Source organism: Acanthopagrus latus, chromosome 4 (genome assembly GCF_904848185.1).
Source record: "Acanthopagrus latus isolate v.2019 chromosome 4, fAcaLat1.1, whole genome shotgun sequence".
Taxonomy (NCBI): Eukaryota; Metazoa; Chordata; class Actinopteri; order Spariformes; family Sparidae; genus Acanthopagrus; species Acanthopagrus latus.
In genome coordinates, this window is record NC_051042.1 from 9,199,382 (window position 1) to 9,214,103 (window position 14,722).

Below are 14,722 nucleotides of genomic sequence, written 5' to 3' on the forward strand. Positions count from 1 at the left end.
CGACATTATAGCCAATAATCAAAGTCTCTATGCAGAGTTAGAATGGCATTTTCACTTCTGGAACATCACTGTTGAGCTCTATAGGGGCAAGGATGTAATGTATGAAATTAGTTATTCTATTTCTTAGTTAATATATCCATGTTTAGAGGGTGTGTCATTTTATTTCTCCTACAAATGGTGATACTGTTTATCATAAAGTACCCAACACAAGATGATGATTCTTCATATTATATTGACATGATAATATAATAACTCCATAAAATACCCCAGAAATAACCCAGAAATTGGGTTGAAGAGATAACCCAGGAGTTTTAGAGTGAGGTCTTGTTTTGTAGTTCTGCAAAGTTTCAGGTCATTCAGTATAGTGATTTCAGTAAGAGTTTAACAATGTTAAGCAATATACTGGAAATATTTATTGTGGTAAGGTAGCTGTTACAGAGTAGTTGCAGGGTGTACCTAACTGCATGGCACAGACTTTACTCCTCAGGCCTTGGGCAGTTCTAGGTCCTTTGGTAAACTCACATAGGGAGCTGGTTGCACTTGGCTAGCAGGGGTCCAACAGGGTAAAGGAAGAGTAGCAAGGAGATGGCGGATGGGGGAAAAGATGTCATGTTACTCTCTGCTCTTAAGATTGGGACAGTGTTGAAGAGGCCCTTAAGTCCATCCCCATTATCATCCTCGTATTCTCTGTATGCCTGAATGCCACTGATGCAGAAATTGCTGGCAGACTGTCTCCACTTTATCTTCCCCAAACACTCCTCCAGGTCTTTCCCTTGTGATTGCATTGATTGATTTATTGCTGGATTGGCTGGCATAGTCTCCAACACCCTGACCTCCAAACAAATGGCTTTAGGTGCCATTATGATTATGCAATCTCACTTTTGGGGCTCAAGAGACAGCTCAGACAGTTTTTGTAGTGCATCATACAAGTCCTATATTGTGCCCCATTAAAGGGGAGATTCCAGTCCACACCATTCACTTTCTAGGAGTCTGTTTCATGCTCAAAGCCGTAAGCTTGTCTATGATGCTTGGCTTTCTTGTTAGCTGTACAAAAAACTAGTGATGTCCCGATCCGATCATGTGATCGGAAATCAGAGCCGATCACATGGTTTAAGACTCGATCGGAATCGGTTTGTTACATCCTAATCAGGGATCGGATACATATGTATGTTCATTCTCATTATTTTTTTTTATCAGATCTATAATATTTCAAAACAAATGGGGAAAATGTGTGCGCAAAGCACGGATGGGGTATTGGTAAACATAATGACCGGCCATTGCTGTCAACATTTTTTGTGCCTCTGATTCATGTCTTCATGTCACCCCGCCAGTAGTCCATTCATTTGACAACAGCCTTTCATGACTTTGAGCTTAGCCTCTGTCAGTTTGAACACCCTCAGCAACATCACCTGTATTGCGTTCATCTCCACTATCCCCTCTCCCTGATTCAGTTAATCCTCTCCTTGTTATAATCTTCTTGTTCCCTGTGCTGGTCATGTCTGCTAGCGACAGGTACATTCGCACTAGCATTGCGCCTACTAGCAATGCAGCTGCTAACATTACCTGTGCTGCTTTCTCCGTGATGTTGATTCTGCTTAGGGTCTGACCGACCGGCTAGCTTGGAGAAACTCAACAAACTTGACTTTTTGCCATTTTACTAGTTTCCACAATGTTGTTGAGCGTAGGCTATCCTAATTCACGTTGTGGTTTCAAATCATATAATAAACTTACGTGACACGCACAAAATTACCACACTACAGATGCAGCAATGACCACTCTCTCTTTTCTTTCTCATTTTCCCTTTTTTTTAAATCTGATTTAAAATTAAACAAAAAAAGGCAAACAAGCGATTTCAATTGAACTTCAATGAGAAATAAGGACTAACAATTTCATTTCTTAACAGAATTCTTCTCTCTGATGAAATCGACCACATGCAGCCTTGACACTAACCCTACCAAATTTCTAAAACAGGTGTTTGACACAGTTGAGCCCAATAATTTATGAACTATATACTTGGAAATGGCAATTTTCCGTTTATTTTTGTGGTCCAACCCCTTTTAAAGAAACCCAAAGTCGATCCCACTGTTCTTAATAAGTTTAGGCCAATTGCCACACTCCTTTTTGATCCTTACACATCACAGAAACTGCCCTCTTTAAGGACACAAATTACCCTTTTTGAGCAGCTGACAGAAGAGAGAGCGCATCATGCCAATTCATTAGGTCTTTGGTGGACATCAGCGGCTGTGGCTCAGGTGTAGAGCCAGCGTCTTGTTATCGGAGGGTCGCTGGTTTGATTCCTTTCCCGTCTGCATGTCGGAGAGTCCTCAGGCAAGAGAGGGAACTCCAAACTGCCCCTGATCTATCTGCGCCCTGTATGGCAGCCACTACCATCGGTGTATGAATGGATATGTGATTTACTGTAAGCTGCTTTAGACAAAAGAATCTTAAATGTAAAATTAATCAAGGGCTCTGCACTTGGTTGGTTTTGTTCATTTTCCTATGCCCTTTAGAAAGAACCTGTGCAGTCAACATAGGCAATCACACATCATCTAAAAGTCATATTACCTGTGGTGTACCACAAGGTTCGATTTGAATTTATGCTCCCTCTTGGCCGTAACACAATGTCTCAATGTTTCTTTTCATAGCTATGCAGATGACACACAGGTATGCTTTCTGCTGATGACCCACAAAGCCTAGTGGCTGTTTTAAGTGTCTCAATGATATCAAATTTTGGGTGGCACAAACTGTTCTTCAGCTCAATAACTCAAAATCAGAAATCCTACTTTTTAACTGCCCACCTTAGCTTGGATCACACTAGTTATTTTCTGTCAAGACACACTACACCACCATTAGATTTGCCAGTTTCCTCTGACCTGTTCATGGAAAACACAGACAATGTTTCAGCTGGTTAAAGTTAAGTTTTCAATTAACAAGCAGGAAGCACAGTTTAAGCAGAAGCAGTCACAGGCTATCTTATCAGTCATGACAGCTAGAACATGTTGACAGAAATGTTTAATGAAAGTGTCACAATTAGGTGATTTGAGAGCCTAATTTGAGAATATATTGGAGTCATATTTGCCAGTTTTTAGCCCCAGCATATTATAGATCAAATATTTGTTGATCACAACCTACCTAGGAGTAGAAGTTGCCTCATTCAGAGACACATACCAAAGGAGCACCCCGTAGACTCAAGTTGTGTGAGTCTGATATGGATACATGCATTCCAAACCACCCTTCCCCCCTCCCATTTTCTAACTGACTCATTGTTCCAGGGGGGTTTTCCTCTTATCCTTGCCCTTGGCCCTACATGACCCCTTAACACCCACCCATCTAGCCAGACCAGAGGTGCTGTTAGGTTATTTGTGGTGCATTATACACACAAAAACACACACACACACACACACAAACTGACCCCCTGCCTATCTGTGTTCGCGGATCACTTCACAGGACTAGCCCCTATCCATCTTTGCAGGGTCATTGTGGACCTGCCCTCGGCTGAAAAAGGAGCTTCATTCACAGGGAAGAACCATTTCACTCAGTTCCTCTGGATGATAGCTAGAGAAAGGGAGGCCTTGACACAAATAATGTGTGTGTGTGTGTGTGTGTGTGTGTGTGTGTGTGTGTGTGTGTGTGTGTGTGTGTGTGTGTGCGTGTGCGCACTGTTGGTCACATTTAGAATGTGAAGAGGCATCAGGACTTCAAAGCTGGACATAGAATGTGGGGACAAGTGTCACCACTTCAACACTCCTGTTTACTCCCACAGCAGCTTTGCTTTAGGTGTTAATGTTGTTCTTAACTGATGGCAGGACAACAGAATATCCCTTAATATGTGTAATATGTATTTCTTTGCCACAAAAATATCCAAAGTTTGCAAGGTATAAAAACACTCTTACAAAAACCTACAGGCAACAGAATTAGGAGGATAATCTAGTACACAAAAGCAGAGGAAATAATCTCATGCAAATGATTACACATGCAGGTATGTATGTTACAGTGTAATGGTTTGTTGGCAAGGGTCAGAGGAGGAGATCAGTGAGCACACACAAACACACACCACCGAAACCACAGAATGAATGAAAGGCAAGTTGGATGAGATGGATGGATGGATAGATACTTTGTATGTCTTTTAACCAATCAACATCAATGTCCAATCAATGTCTTGAGTGCCACAAGACCTAGGATGCAGCACTGGTAGATCTGCCAAATAGTGTCTCTTGTTTCGCTGGAACATTTGCACATGGGGAGACAAGTCTGACAATAAAATGGCAAAATCCCAGGAAAATAAGAAAAATGCACCAGTATCGCTCATGGTTAGGGTTAGATTAACTTCCTATTTCCAGCATGTGGGTTGCCAGATGGAAGGATGTTGTTGTTTCCCGTAGAGACAGGGATTTTCACAGATTAAAAATCACATATGATACATGTTCTATCTTTTACCTTATTAGAAATGGGAACAATTCAATGTATTCACATGCTGTATGTATGTAAGAAGGATAGTGTCTTTTGGGTACATTTGATATATCCACCTGCCAAAGTAAAACGAAAAGTGGTTGCTAAGTGTGGAGAACCTGATGATGCAGGCAAATTCTGGAATAAAGCCAGACTCTCTGGAGAGGAAGCACCTGGAGTTACTTGTGATTCTGCTCTTATACGGAATGGTTTATCAACAGGGGTAAAAATCACATTACTTCTAAACTTTTGGAACTCAAACTGGATTTATCTATATTTTGGTTAATCAACCCGACTGAGTCAGCAATCTGCAGAGCAGACCTCTATTTCCCAGTGTTTAGGTCCTGTAATGTTGACTGCCAAGACATGCTAGAAGGGAAATGTACTTCATGGACAACATTACAGAGCTGAGAGGGGAAAAGACGAGAGAGAAGTAGTCTCCAGCCAGTAGGCTACTGAATTTACCAAGAGCTGTGCTGAATTCAACCACGTGGACACACTGTCACAGTTTGGTGACTGGTCAGTTATTTCACGTTATTATGTTGCAATTTTGTGTCTTCTTGTGTCTCACTTTCCACCTCTTGCTTACCTGTGTTGTCATTGATCTGTTTCAATCTGTTTCACACCATCCTCATTAGCCGTGCCCTGATCCCAGTGTCTCTCCAGCTGCACCTCATCCCCTCGTAAGTTTGGTTTGTTTTGAAGTGGTTTTCTCATTGTCTGTTGTTGTCATGCAGCTCCCAGCACTTCTCTTTTGTTCTTGGATTTTCCTGCTTCCTGCATTATGACTTTTGGATTTTATAGTGTTAAAGTTTGGACTTTTTTCAGCTTTATGTTAATAAAGCTTGTGTTCTTACTATTACCTGCTTGCCTGTGTGTTTTGCAATTGCAACCTTGAGTAGTAGTTGCTTGCAAACATTAGCTTATGGCTCCTGGCTGTTTGGGGCAGATAGACACTGCATGAGTAATAATAATAAATATATAAATAAATTTAAAAAAAAAATAAAGACAAATGTTCCTGCCATCAAGCTTGCTTTACTTGATGTATAAACAATTAAACAAGCACCACTGCTGACGAAAATGTTTCTGACCTGAGGGATGATGGTAATGGTTTAAAGTTCACCTTTGATTAAGTCTGGTTCACCAACTTCCCTATCCTAAAATAGTGGTGGCAACCTTAAGTAAATTTATTGATTCTCTGGTTTGAACATTCTTGGAAACATTTGTGATAATTCAAAACAAATCTGGCGGTGGTGTTGCGGCTGAATGGGAGTGTGGGAGTGTCACTTCACAGGCAATGAGTGTGATATGTTGAGAAGCCCCCACGTACCAGTTTGCTATGCTGTTATGTTGACCTGCTACTAGTGTGCTAGTTGCACTAGTGACTGATTGTCTTCATTGACAGATTTAGAATAAAAGCAAAAAAACAGGAAGTCAGGCTCCGGAAGTGTATTGATGCTAAAGAAAGTAGAAATGTTACAGGATCATGTTATAACGTGAAAGGCATCACGTTAACATACTGGGTTTATTTCTTTCGATATTTAATTCGATAGATTTATGTGTTGAATTTGAAGTTATTTTCTGTATGAATTGTTAGCAAAGTACTGTAAGTAGTAAAAAAGGTAAAATAGGTGTTTTTAGCCAAAGAAAGTACAGTATATCATAAGCCTGTGCCACAAAGCTATTATAGATTAGTCATTGAATCAATATAGATAATTTAAACTTTTAATATTTTCAAGTATGTGATCTGGGGACTTACTCCAGCTGAAATTGCAAAATGTCATCAAACCACCTGTTCAATGCACCATATTACTTGAATTGACATCTACTCTGTCAAATACAATTTTACAGAGGAAGCCCCATTTAGAAAAGTAGTTTTATTTTTCTAGCCTTTTCTTTTTTTTTTCCCCAACCACTTGGAACACAAGTTCTAATGTAATTTATTCTCAAAGAGCTTGGCTTTCGAAAAATGTCTGACTCAGTGATTGTGATTTACAAAATCCAACAATCAGAAATAATTTTGTATGTGTTGAGGAAACAATGAAAATTAGGGTTATTATTATATTAGTCAAAATGAAGGAACATCACATGGCACTGCAAATGAATGAAAACAAAGGCAAAAGCATAGGCCTTGATGTGGTAAATCTCAGCCTTGTCATATCATTTATTTTTCAGCCGTGGACTCCATCTCAGTATGATCAGCAGTCTGAGCAAGTCTGCACCCTGCTGGTTTCACTTTAGCTTCCCCCTGTCCCTTTAAACACTTCCTTCTCCTGTTACCATAAAGCTGCTAGGAGAGCCTCACTGTAAAAGTCACATGCTCTAGTTCCCTTTGTTTCCCAGAGAAAGTCTCTGTCTGTGTATGAAAGCAACAGAGAGAACAGAACATGTTATTGAGAAAGTCATATTTAAGGGAAACAAACTGGATCAAAATTAGAGTTATAAGTTACTCTAACTTTTTGTGTCCGCAATTTGAATATTGTATTTTCCAACACTATGTCTTTGGAAACATGTGACAAGAAACTCTTACTAAATAAAGTAAAGCAGTTAATAAAAACGTTTTCCCTCGTACTTCATGACATGCATATACTATACAAATAAACACTTGGGTAATAAAATATTTGTAAAAGGGTATCTGGATATTTAGGGCTTATGGCTGTGGAAAAAGTATTTTTGGAATCATACAGCAAGAGTGAATGTGAAACATGGAAAATTTAGCATGTCTACAGTTGAGAAAAATATTTATATGCATGGTTAATATGTACTTTGCATTACAGAATAATATATGAGTCACTCACAACAACAAAAGCAACAGAGTTGATATGCTCTGGTGTAAGCCTATTCAGGCATTACGGTAGTCCACCCAATAACCCAGAGAGGAATTCAAGGAATGTGAAAAGGTCCAATTCATATTGAAACTAGATTAAAATGTGCACAATTCAACACTAAATGTTGGTTTAAACTGGAGTAACTAAATACATGACTACCAACCAAGTTGTAATTGTCAAAATGTATGGCACTGTTAGATTCACTGATCTGTCCACTCCTGTCCGACTGAATTGCTTCTTGCTGTGGGATTATACAGCAGCGATTGAAAATGCCCCAGTCACTTATCTGAAAGACATACTGGGCCTAAGGATAAAGGTTATCAATAACAATGTCAATTTTTCCAGTGCACTGAACATTTCCCCACATCAAAATGTACACAGACATCTGCCTAGTAACAGCAATTCCTCCCATTGGTCTAACTCCGAGAGTCTCCTCCTGTTTGTGTGTGTGTCTGGGTGTACTATCTAAACTTTACTATTTGCACTCTAACATTACTCCAGTATTGCGCTGAGTTTTTGAATAGTATGAAATAAATCAGTTTCCCTAGGCAAACTAGTTTGACTCAGGTCCAGAAAATAAACTGTAAATGTTTTTTGCAGTATTCAATAGCATATACATCTCCTCAATTACACTAATCATTTATTAGATAATAATTCATATATGAATAAATAATCTCCCTGTTTGAATTTCAGTTGTATTCTTCTATAACTTCAATGTGCATACACAGCTTACAGTTGTAAACAATAACCAATTTTCATAATCTAACTATATCAGTCATGTATTACATTGCACATATTCTCAGCCCAGTCACCAGAATAAAATGTTGCCATGGTTTTCCCCCATCCTATCCCTGGGGTTATTTGGATTACAAATTAATGGAAATAAATGAAGCTGCACTGTATGTTTCAGACTGCACTATTGTCCCATGTGCTCACCTCATGCTCAGCACAGTTGAGGGAGCTGCTGCTTTCATTGGCCCAATCCCAGTGTCCACACTCCCAGACTCCCAGACTTTGAGGCATGTTCCTGGTTAGTCTGCGAGGGTTTAAGGCTGTCCCACTGTCAAACCATCAACAGGGCTTTCCCACAGCCATTTTGAATCCTTTATGGTCACTTTCTGTAAATCTGCATTTCTGCAGACTTTATCTGAGGGAATTACCCACAGTTATTGGCACTATAGTATTAAAGCTAGATTAACCTGGGTTACCAGGGAAAGCCAGAAAACATTTAGAATCAAACAAACAATGATAATCCAGATGCTGGAGCTCTTGACTAGCCTATGATTAATTTCATTAATCTGTATGCCATTTTTTTTTTATTCACAAGCATGCACTTTCTAAATCGCTGCTTAAGACCTGTTTTTTTTTTTGTTTGTTTTTTTTTTAATGTTTTATTCTTTTTCACTCATGTATTCACATGTATTAAACAAAACAAACAAACCATAACAACTTTTAAAACATTTTGGAACTTTTTTTTTTTTAACCCTCAGACATCTGACTGAATGATCAGGGTATATGTGCACTCCTATTTTTTGTGTTCAGTAATATATATTTTCAAATGTAAAAACAAAAAGTCCCAAACCCATGAGGTAAAAAAAAAAAAAAAAATGTTGCAAAGTGCTATCCCATTGCTGTTTGTTTCATTGCACAATTCAGACTCTAAAGTGATGTTAACTTAATCCATGCAGGTTAAGGGCTTTAAGGCCTAATGGGGGGACACTTGGAATGGGCCATTGAGTCGTGTGTACAGACAGAGGAAGAAAGACAGGGTGGAGGCCCTTATCGCCCCCTACCGACGCTAATCTGCCAGCCTCCCCCGGTCAGCTCTCCTCCTCGGGGACAGGCGTCCCCCAGACTCTCATGTCCTCCTCAGACGCTACCAGGCTATAGGAGGAGGGGCAGGGCGGGGGCAAGCCTCCCCCTCTCTTTTTTTCTTCTTCTATAGAAGCCCTTCCTCGCGCGCCCCGCAGCAGACAGCTTGTCTCTTTGATCCTCCACCTCTTAACAACAGCTGACGTCATCTCGCGCACCCACCCACCTCCTCAGCGCGCTCTCGCCGACGAACTTTGCGTGTGTGTCCGCGCGTGTGTTCTTTGTATGTGTGTGCATGTCCGTACATGTGCGCGTTTGGGGAGCGCGAGGCAGGGGTTTTTGTTTAGCAGGGGGAAGCGGTATGTGATCCAGACACAAGGCTCGCCGCAAACCGGAGGAGCAACAGCACGCTGTAGCAGTAACCCAGCGAGAGGAAAGTGATTTAAAATTACCGGACTACAGCCGTCTGTCTGCCGGGGCCTGTTCTTTTACCGGTGTAGTAACATTGTGACACAGTGATACTGAAACTGAGGGTACCGACGGAGATAAAAATCAAACCACAATTAGCCTACTATGGAGGACCAGCTGCTGTGCTGCGAGGTAGACTCCATCCGGAGAGCCTACCAGGACGTCAACCTGCTCAACGACCGAGTTCTACACACCATGCTGAAGGCAGAGGAAAACTACTTACCGTCGCCAAACTATTTCAAGTGTGTTCAGAAAGAAATTGTACCCAAAATGAGGAAAATAGTTGCCACCTGGATGTTAGAGGTTGGTTTTTAGCTAATTTTCTTGAACTTTCCTCTTTGTCCGAGTTTCGCTGCTGACTTGTTGGTTAGGCTGTCTCTGGCGTATATGCATTGGCTAAAACACGAGAAATAAGTCCTCATGTGAAAGTTATGAGTCGTTAGAAATGAATGTCTGTTATTTCGCTGTGCATGTTACATAAACGCTCTGGAAAGTAGCCTATGTCCTAGTGCTGGGTGGTCCTTCGGCTATAAGAGGAAATATTGGCTACAGCCTGCCCCAAGTTTCCACCGTGAAAAGGCCTGCCTTTGTCATCGATTATTTCTTAGAATAGGACGATATTTTTAGAGGGTCAATAAATGTAATTACCCTAGGTTACATGGAGAAAATACTCTAAAATAACACCAATGTACACGTATGCAGTCTTGGCCTGTGCCAGTATTGCGCGCCATCTTTGTTGTCGCACAAGAGAAGGATTTTAATATCATTAAAAATCTATAACATCTGCAAAAATGACAACTCGGTTAAATAAGCCAGAAATGCATCTATATCATAAGATGGTTACTCACTGACTACTAAAGCTTGTTCAACTGGTATCAACTGGTGAAGTTTGTTTTGTTTCACAAGACCCAGTCCTATCCATGAAGATCGCTGAGGAAAAAAGGACATTTTTTAAGTGCGAAATTATTAAAATACATTTTATCATTCGGGTTTGATAGACTTGATGTTTTCTAACATTAACGTGTACTTTAGGATTTAATTCTTTATAGATTTATATTTTTTATTAATTTCTGAAATTGTGCATCGGAAAGCCGAGGCGAAGAGTCGCCTTCAGCACGTGAAAAAGCCCAGTCTCAGAAAAGATTATTACTTTTTTTTTTTAATTAATTCATACGTGTCACAATTCGACACATTTTGCCCAGATCCGACCAGGCATTCCTTAAGGATCATTTACATGTGAATTGTACACACACTGATATTTTTTAAACATTTATAAATATTTTTTGAAAAGATGACGATGTTCAAATTAAAGTGAACCTTGCATGGACGCCACCTCTGTGTCTCAGTCAGAACTAGCCGCAAACTAATTCCAGACTGTTTTCATTACAGCCTCTGACTTGCTTATTATATAGTTTGGACTTTAAATGTTTTTATTTGAGGTTAAACATGTATTTTGTCATAAATGGCGTGTTACACAAGACATTTAAACACTGAACTAAAATTAATTAGATGCTCAAAATATTTATTTCAATTTCTGTTTGGATGTTTGTGGATGACACTGTTATCATGTGCAACAGCTGTGCACAGAACAAGACTACATAGCCACTGTGTGCTAAGACTTAATAAATCACATGAATGGGGGGAATTTCTTGCAGTAATTGACAGCAACCTCTATGTGTTTTTCTCACCTTCCAGGTCTGCGAGGAACAGAAATGTGAGGAGGAGGTTTTTCCACTGGCTATGAACTATTTGGACAGATTTTTATCCGTGGAAACCACCAGGAAAACAAGACTACAGCTGTTGGGAGCTACATGTATGTTTCTAGCATCCAAGATGAAAGAGACTGTACCCTTAACAGCAGAGAAGCTCTGCATCTACACGGACAACTCCGTCCAGCCTGGAGAGCTGCTGGTAATTGAGTTCTGCAGACACGGATGTTGCATAACACATACAGTACATGAGCTGCATGCACCGGAGACCACATGAGCAGAATACCAAGCGTTTGTAGTTCCTCTGGTTTGTAAGTGACATTGTGGTTGGAAAGTATAGATTACATTGACATTTCATCCATAGATTTTTGGAATAACAAAGGAGGAAATGTAGCTTTGATGCAGCAGCGTCTGAATTGCTGCCTGTGACTTCCTCATGGCAACTAGAAGGCCTACCTGCTTTCATGAAAGGTTTCAGTGACTGCCAAGAAAACACTGATTCACAGCAGCACCTAGTGGCCATAAGTCAGAGGTGCAGGCAATTGGCAATGAAGCTGAACATGAAGAACTACAGATACACTCTTGTCTTTAGTGTTTGATAAATATCACAGCAGATATAGCAGGAGTAATTTTTTTTCTACAAGTAAGTGGGTCAGTATGAGTGAATGCCTCTGGTCTGGTCCATCCACAGCAAATGGAGCTGCTGGTTCTCAACAAGCTGAAATGGGATCTGGCTTCAGTCACACCTCAAGACTTCATTGAGCACTTCCTGTCCAAACTGAAGATCTACCAGTCCACCAAGCAGATCCTCAGGAAACACGCCCAGACCTTTGTGGCTCTCTGCGCTACAGGTGGGACAGCCAGTTCTTATATCGTTATGTGTTCAGTCAAAACACTCCTTTAGTTGAACATTTAAGTCTGCTAAAAGAAGTCTGAAGAACATTTACAGTATTTTTCACCTAAATGTATTGAATTGTTCCTGTTGCTATATAGGAGTTAGGGCTTTTTTGGACTCGAGTAACCCCAGTTTGGATTTACTAGTATTTGCCCCACTTCAGCCTAGTTTTCTGGTCATCGTTATCATTCTTATTGTCATAATTAGTTAGTAAATAGGCTTTTTTCATGTTATTTTTTTTGTGGGAAGGCAGCAGGAATACTGTCTGCTTGGCAGTTGGTTTGTATTTGTTAAATGTAAGGCAAGGCCTAATGGAAGGAATACAGAGTCAGAGCTTGTTGGGTATGATGATGAATAGTTCTGTTCATTTAAAGACAAGTAAATATAATGTAACCACTGTCAAACTGCGCTCTAGATTTTCCATGTTGTAACACATGCTTGTGCCATTTCCACAGATGTCAACTTCATTGCCAGTCCTCCATCCATGGTGGCGGCAGGCAGCGTGGTGGCGGCTGTTCAAGGTCTTTATCTGAAGAGTCAAGATGCCTCTTTGTCATCACAGAACCTCACCAACTTCCTGTCACAGGTCATTCGCAGTGATCCGGTATGCAAACACTCTTTCTTCCAAACAGATATTTACATGTGGAAAAAGCTTTTAATGTTAGCAGAATGATGGTGTTTACCTAGTGTTGACTGTGTGGTTGCAGGACTGCTTACGGGCATGTCAGGAGCAAATAGAGTCTCTGCTGGAGTCCAGCCTGCGGCAGGCTCAGCAACACAGTAGCACAACAGAGACCAAACTTGTAGACGAGGAGGTGGACCTATCCTGTACCCCAACAGATGTCAGGGACATCAACATCTGAATTGACTGATGGCTATGTCGCACGATGAGCTGATGCTTGAAGGAAAGTAGTCGACAGTGGGTGGTGAAGGATGGGCTGGGGAGGAGGTGCCCCTTGCCCTTCTTTCTGGGGGGCTGCTATAATGGCTGACATGCCACTCACATGCTGTCCCAAACGACCGCCACGATGGGACCAAGCGCACCCCTCCAGACCCACAACAAACCCCAAGTTACATTTCTTGCCAGTGTCCTCTTCCATGGCACATTACAGAAGTGTATAAGAGTGAAAAGAAACTAAATACTGATGGCCTGCATGAGCTTCAGTTGAAGCCACAAACCAGACATTTTAGTAGATATTTCTTGTTATTCCTTCAAATATTAAACTAGGAATCTTAAAATTACCACAGACTCATCTTTCCTATTAATACATCCCAAAATGTCATGCACAGTACGTCCATGTTGCTGTTTTCAGGTCTTTACCTGACATCTGACTTTTATCAGAAGAAGAGGATTTTTTCACATTTCTCCTCTGTGACATGTAGAATGATTAGACTGTCTGTCCAAGCTCCCATTTTTGTCTTGATGCATTGCAGACATTCATAAATCCGTGTTTATGTTAGTCACTTTATTTTATATCATTTTACACCTCTCCATCAATTAGTGTTACACCTCTTTTCTTTCAGGCTTTTTTGTTTTTTCAAACCAAGATATTGGGAGATGCTCCATTTATTTAACCCTAGTGATGGTGGACTGTTGATGTAAAGGTTTGGGCAAATGTGATTCTTTGTACATTCACAGCATTCACTTTAACCATTTCAGTTTGCTGTTATTTTATAAGATCAAATCGATGCACAACTCAGCAGAGCATTCCAGTCTGTTTTTTCTTTCCTCATGAAACTACGCCTAAATCATTCCAACTTTTTTTTTGTCTTTTTTTTTAAAAGCACTTTTGGTCACGGCTGCTGGTCTTCTAAAATAATCACAGTAATAAGGTTTGTAAAGCAACATGAAAATGGAATGGAGGTTTACGCAGGACGCTTTTGGTGATGGAGAGTCAGAGCAGTGCCTGCAGACAGTGGCTCCTGGTGGCTCTACTGTTGACATAAGACATGATTTTGCACAAAGCTAAAGGATGTGGGCTGCATTTCTTGGGGACTTGCCAAAAAAAGTGGAGAGCAAAGCTGGCAAGAGCACAGAGGGTTTGAAAGGCGGCAAAAGTGGCAAAAAGGGTGATGGCTCAGCAGGGGGATGAGTCTTAATGCTGTAGAGTTTAAGTCAGGGTTCCTACACAGGTAATTAAAGTTATCTAGGCCTAGACCTTTCTTCAAATCTAATTCTGGAAGAAAGTGCTGAGTTCTTGGAAGTTTCCAGCTGCGGAGGGGCCCTGTCATTTAGGTTTCTGATTGTACATTAAAGATAGAGAGTAGGAGAGAAACACTCCTTGTTTTCCGCTGCTATAGCAAATAAATCCCAGCTGTGTGGTTAAAAAAATGGCAAAAAATGTAATGGATTAAAAACAATGCTTTTCTGTTGTTTGCTGCTACATTTTTGGTTGAATTGTGTGTGTGTATATATGTGTGTGTGTGTGTGTGTATGTATGTGTGTATGTATGTATGTGTGTGTGTGTGTGTGTGTATATATATATATATATATATATATATATATATATATATATATATATATATATATATATATATATATATATATATATATATATATA

At 40.3% G+C, this 14,722-nt stretch overlaps 1 protein-coding gene and 1 long non-coding RNA gene across 2 annotated transcripts; both read left to right on the plus strand.

Annotated features, from left to right (window-relative positions):
- Positions 1-4,825: 4,825 nt before the first annotated feature.
- LOC119017673 lies at positions 4,826-6,765 on the plus strand. The gene is made up of 3 exons (XR_005074512.1): positions 4,826-4,968; positions 5,088-5,132; positions 6,625-6,765. It is a non-coding gene; the product is annotated as an uncharacterized LOC119017673 (long non-coding RNA).
- Positions 6,766-9,662: 2,897 nt separating this feature from the next.
- On the plus strand, positions 9,663-13,869 carry ccnd1 (cyclin D1). The gene is made up of 5 exons (XM_037094528.1): positions 9,663-9,860; positions 11,253-11,468; positions 11,958-12,117; positions 12,617-12,765; positions 12,869-13,869. Exons 1-5 carry the CDS (start codon positions 9,663-9,665, stop codon positions 13,022-13,024), a joined length of 879 nt encoding a protein of 292 aa, XP_036950423.1. The 3' UTR covers positions 13,025-13,869.
- The last annotated feature ends 853 nt before the right edge of the window (positions 13,870-14,722 follow it).

What these genes read in the sequence shown, in the direction of transcription:
- ccnd1 (XM_037094528.1), top strand. Translation starts at nt 9,663, where the DNA reads ATGGAGGACCAGCTGCTGTGCTGCGAGGTAGACTCCATCCGGAGAGCC. An exon ending in TCCAGCCTGGAGAGCTGCTG is followed by an intron (nt 11,469 to 11,957) that starts GTAATTGAGTTC and finishes GTCCATCCACAG; the next exon opens with CAAATGGAGCTGCTGGTTCT. An exon ending in AGGTCATTCGCAGTGATCCG is followed by an intron (nt 12,766 to 12,868) that starts GTATGCAAACAC and finishes GTGTGGTTGCAG; the next exon opens with GACTGCTTACGGGCATGTCA.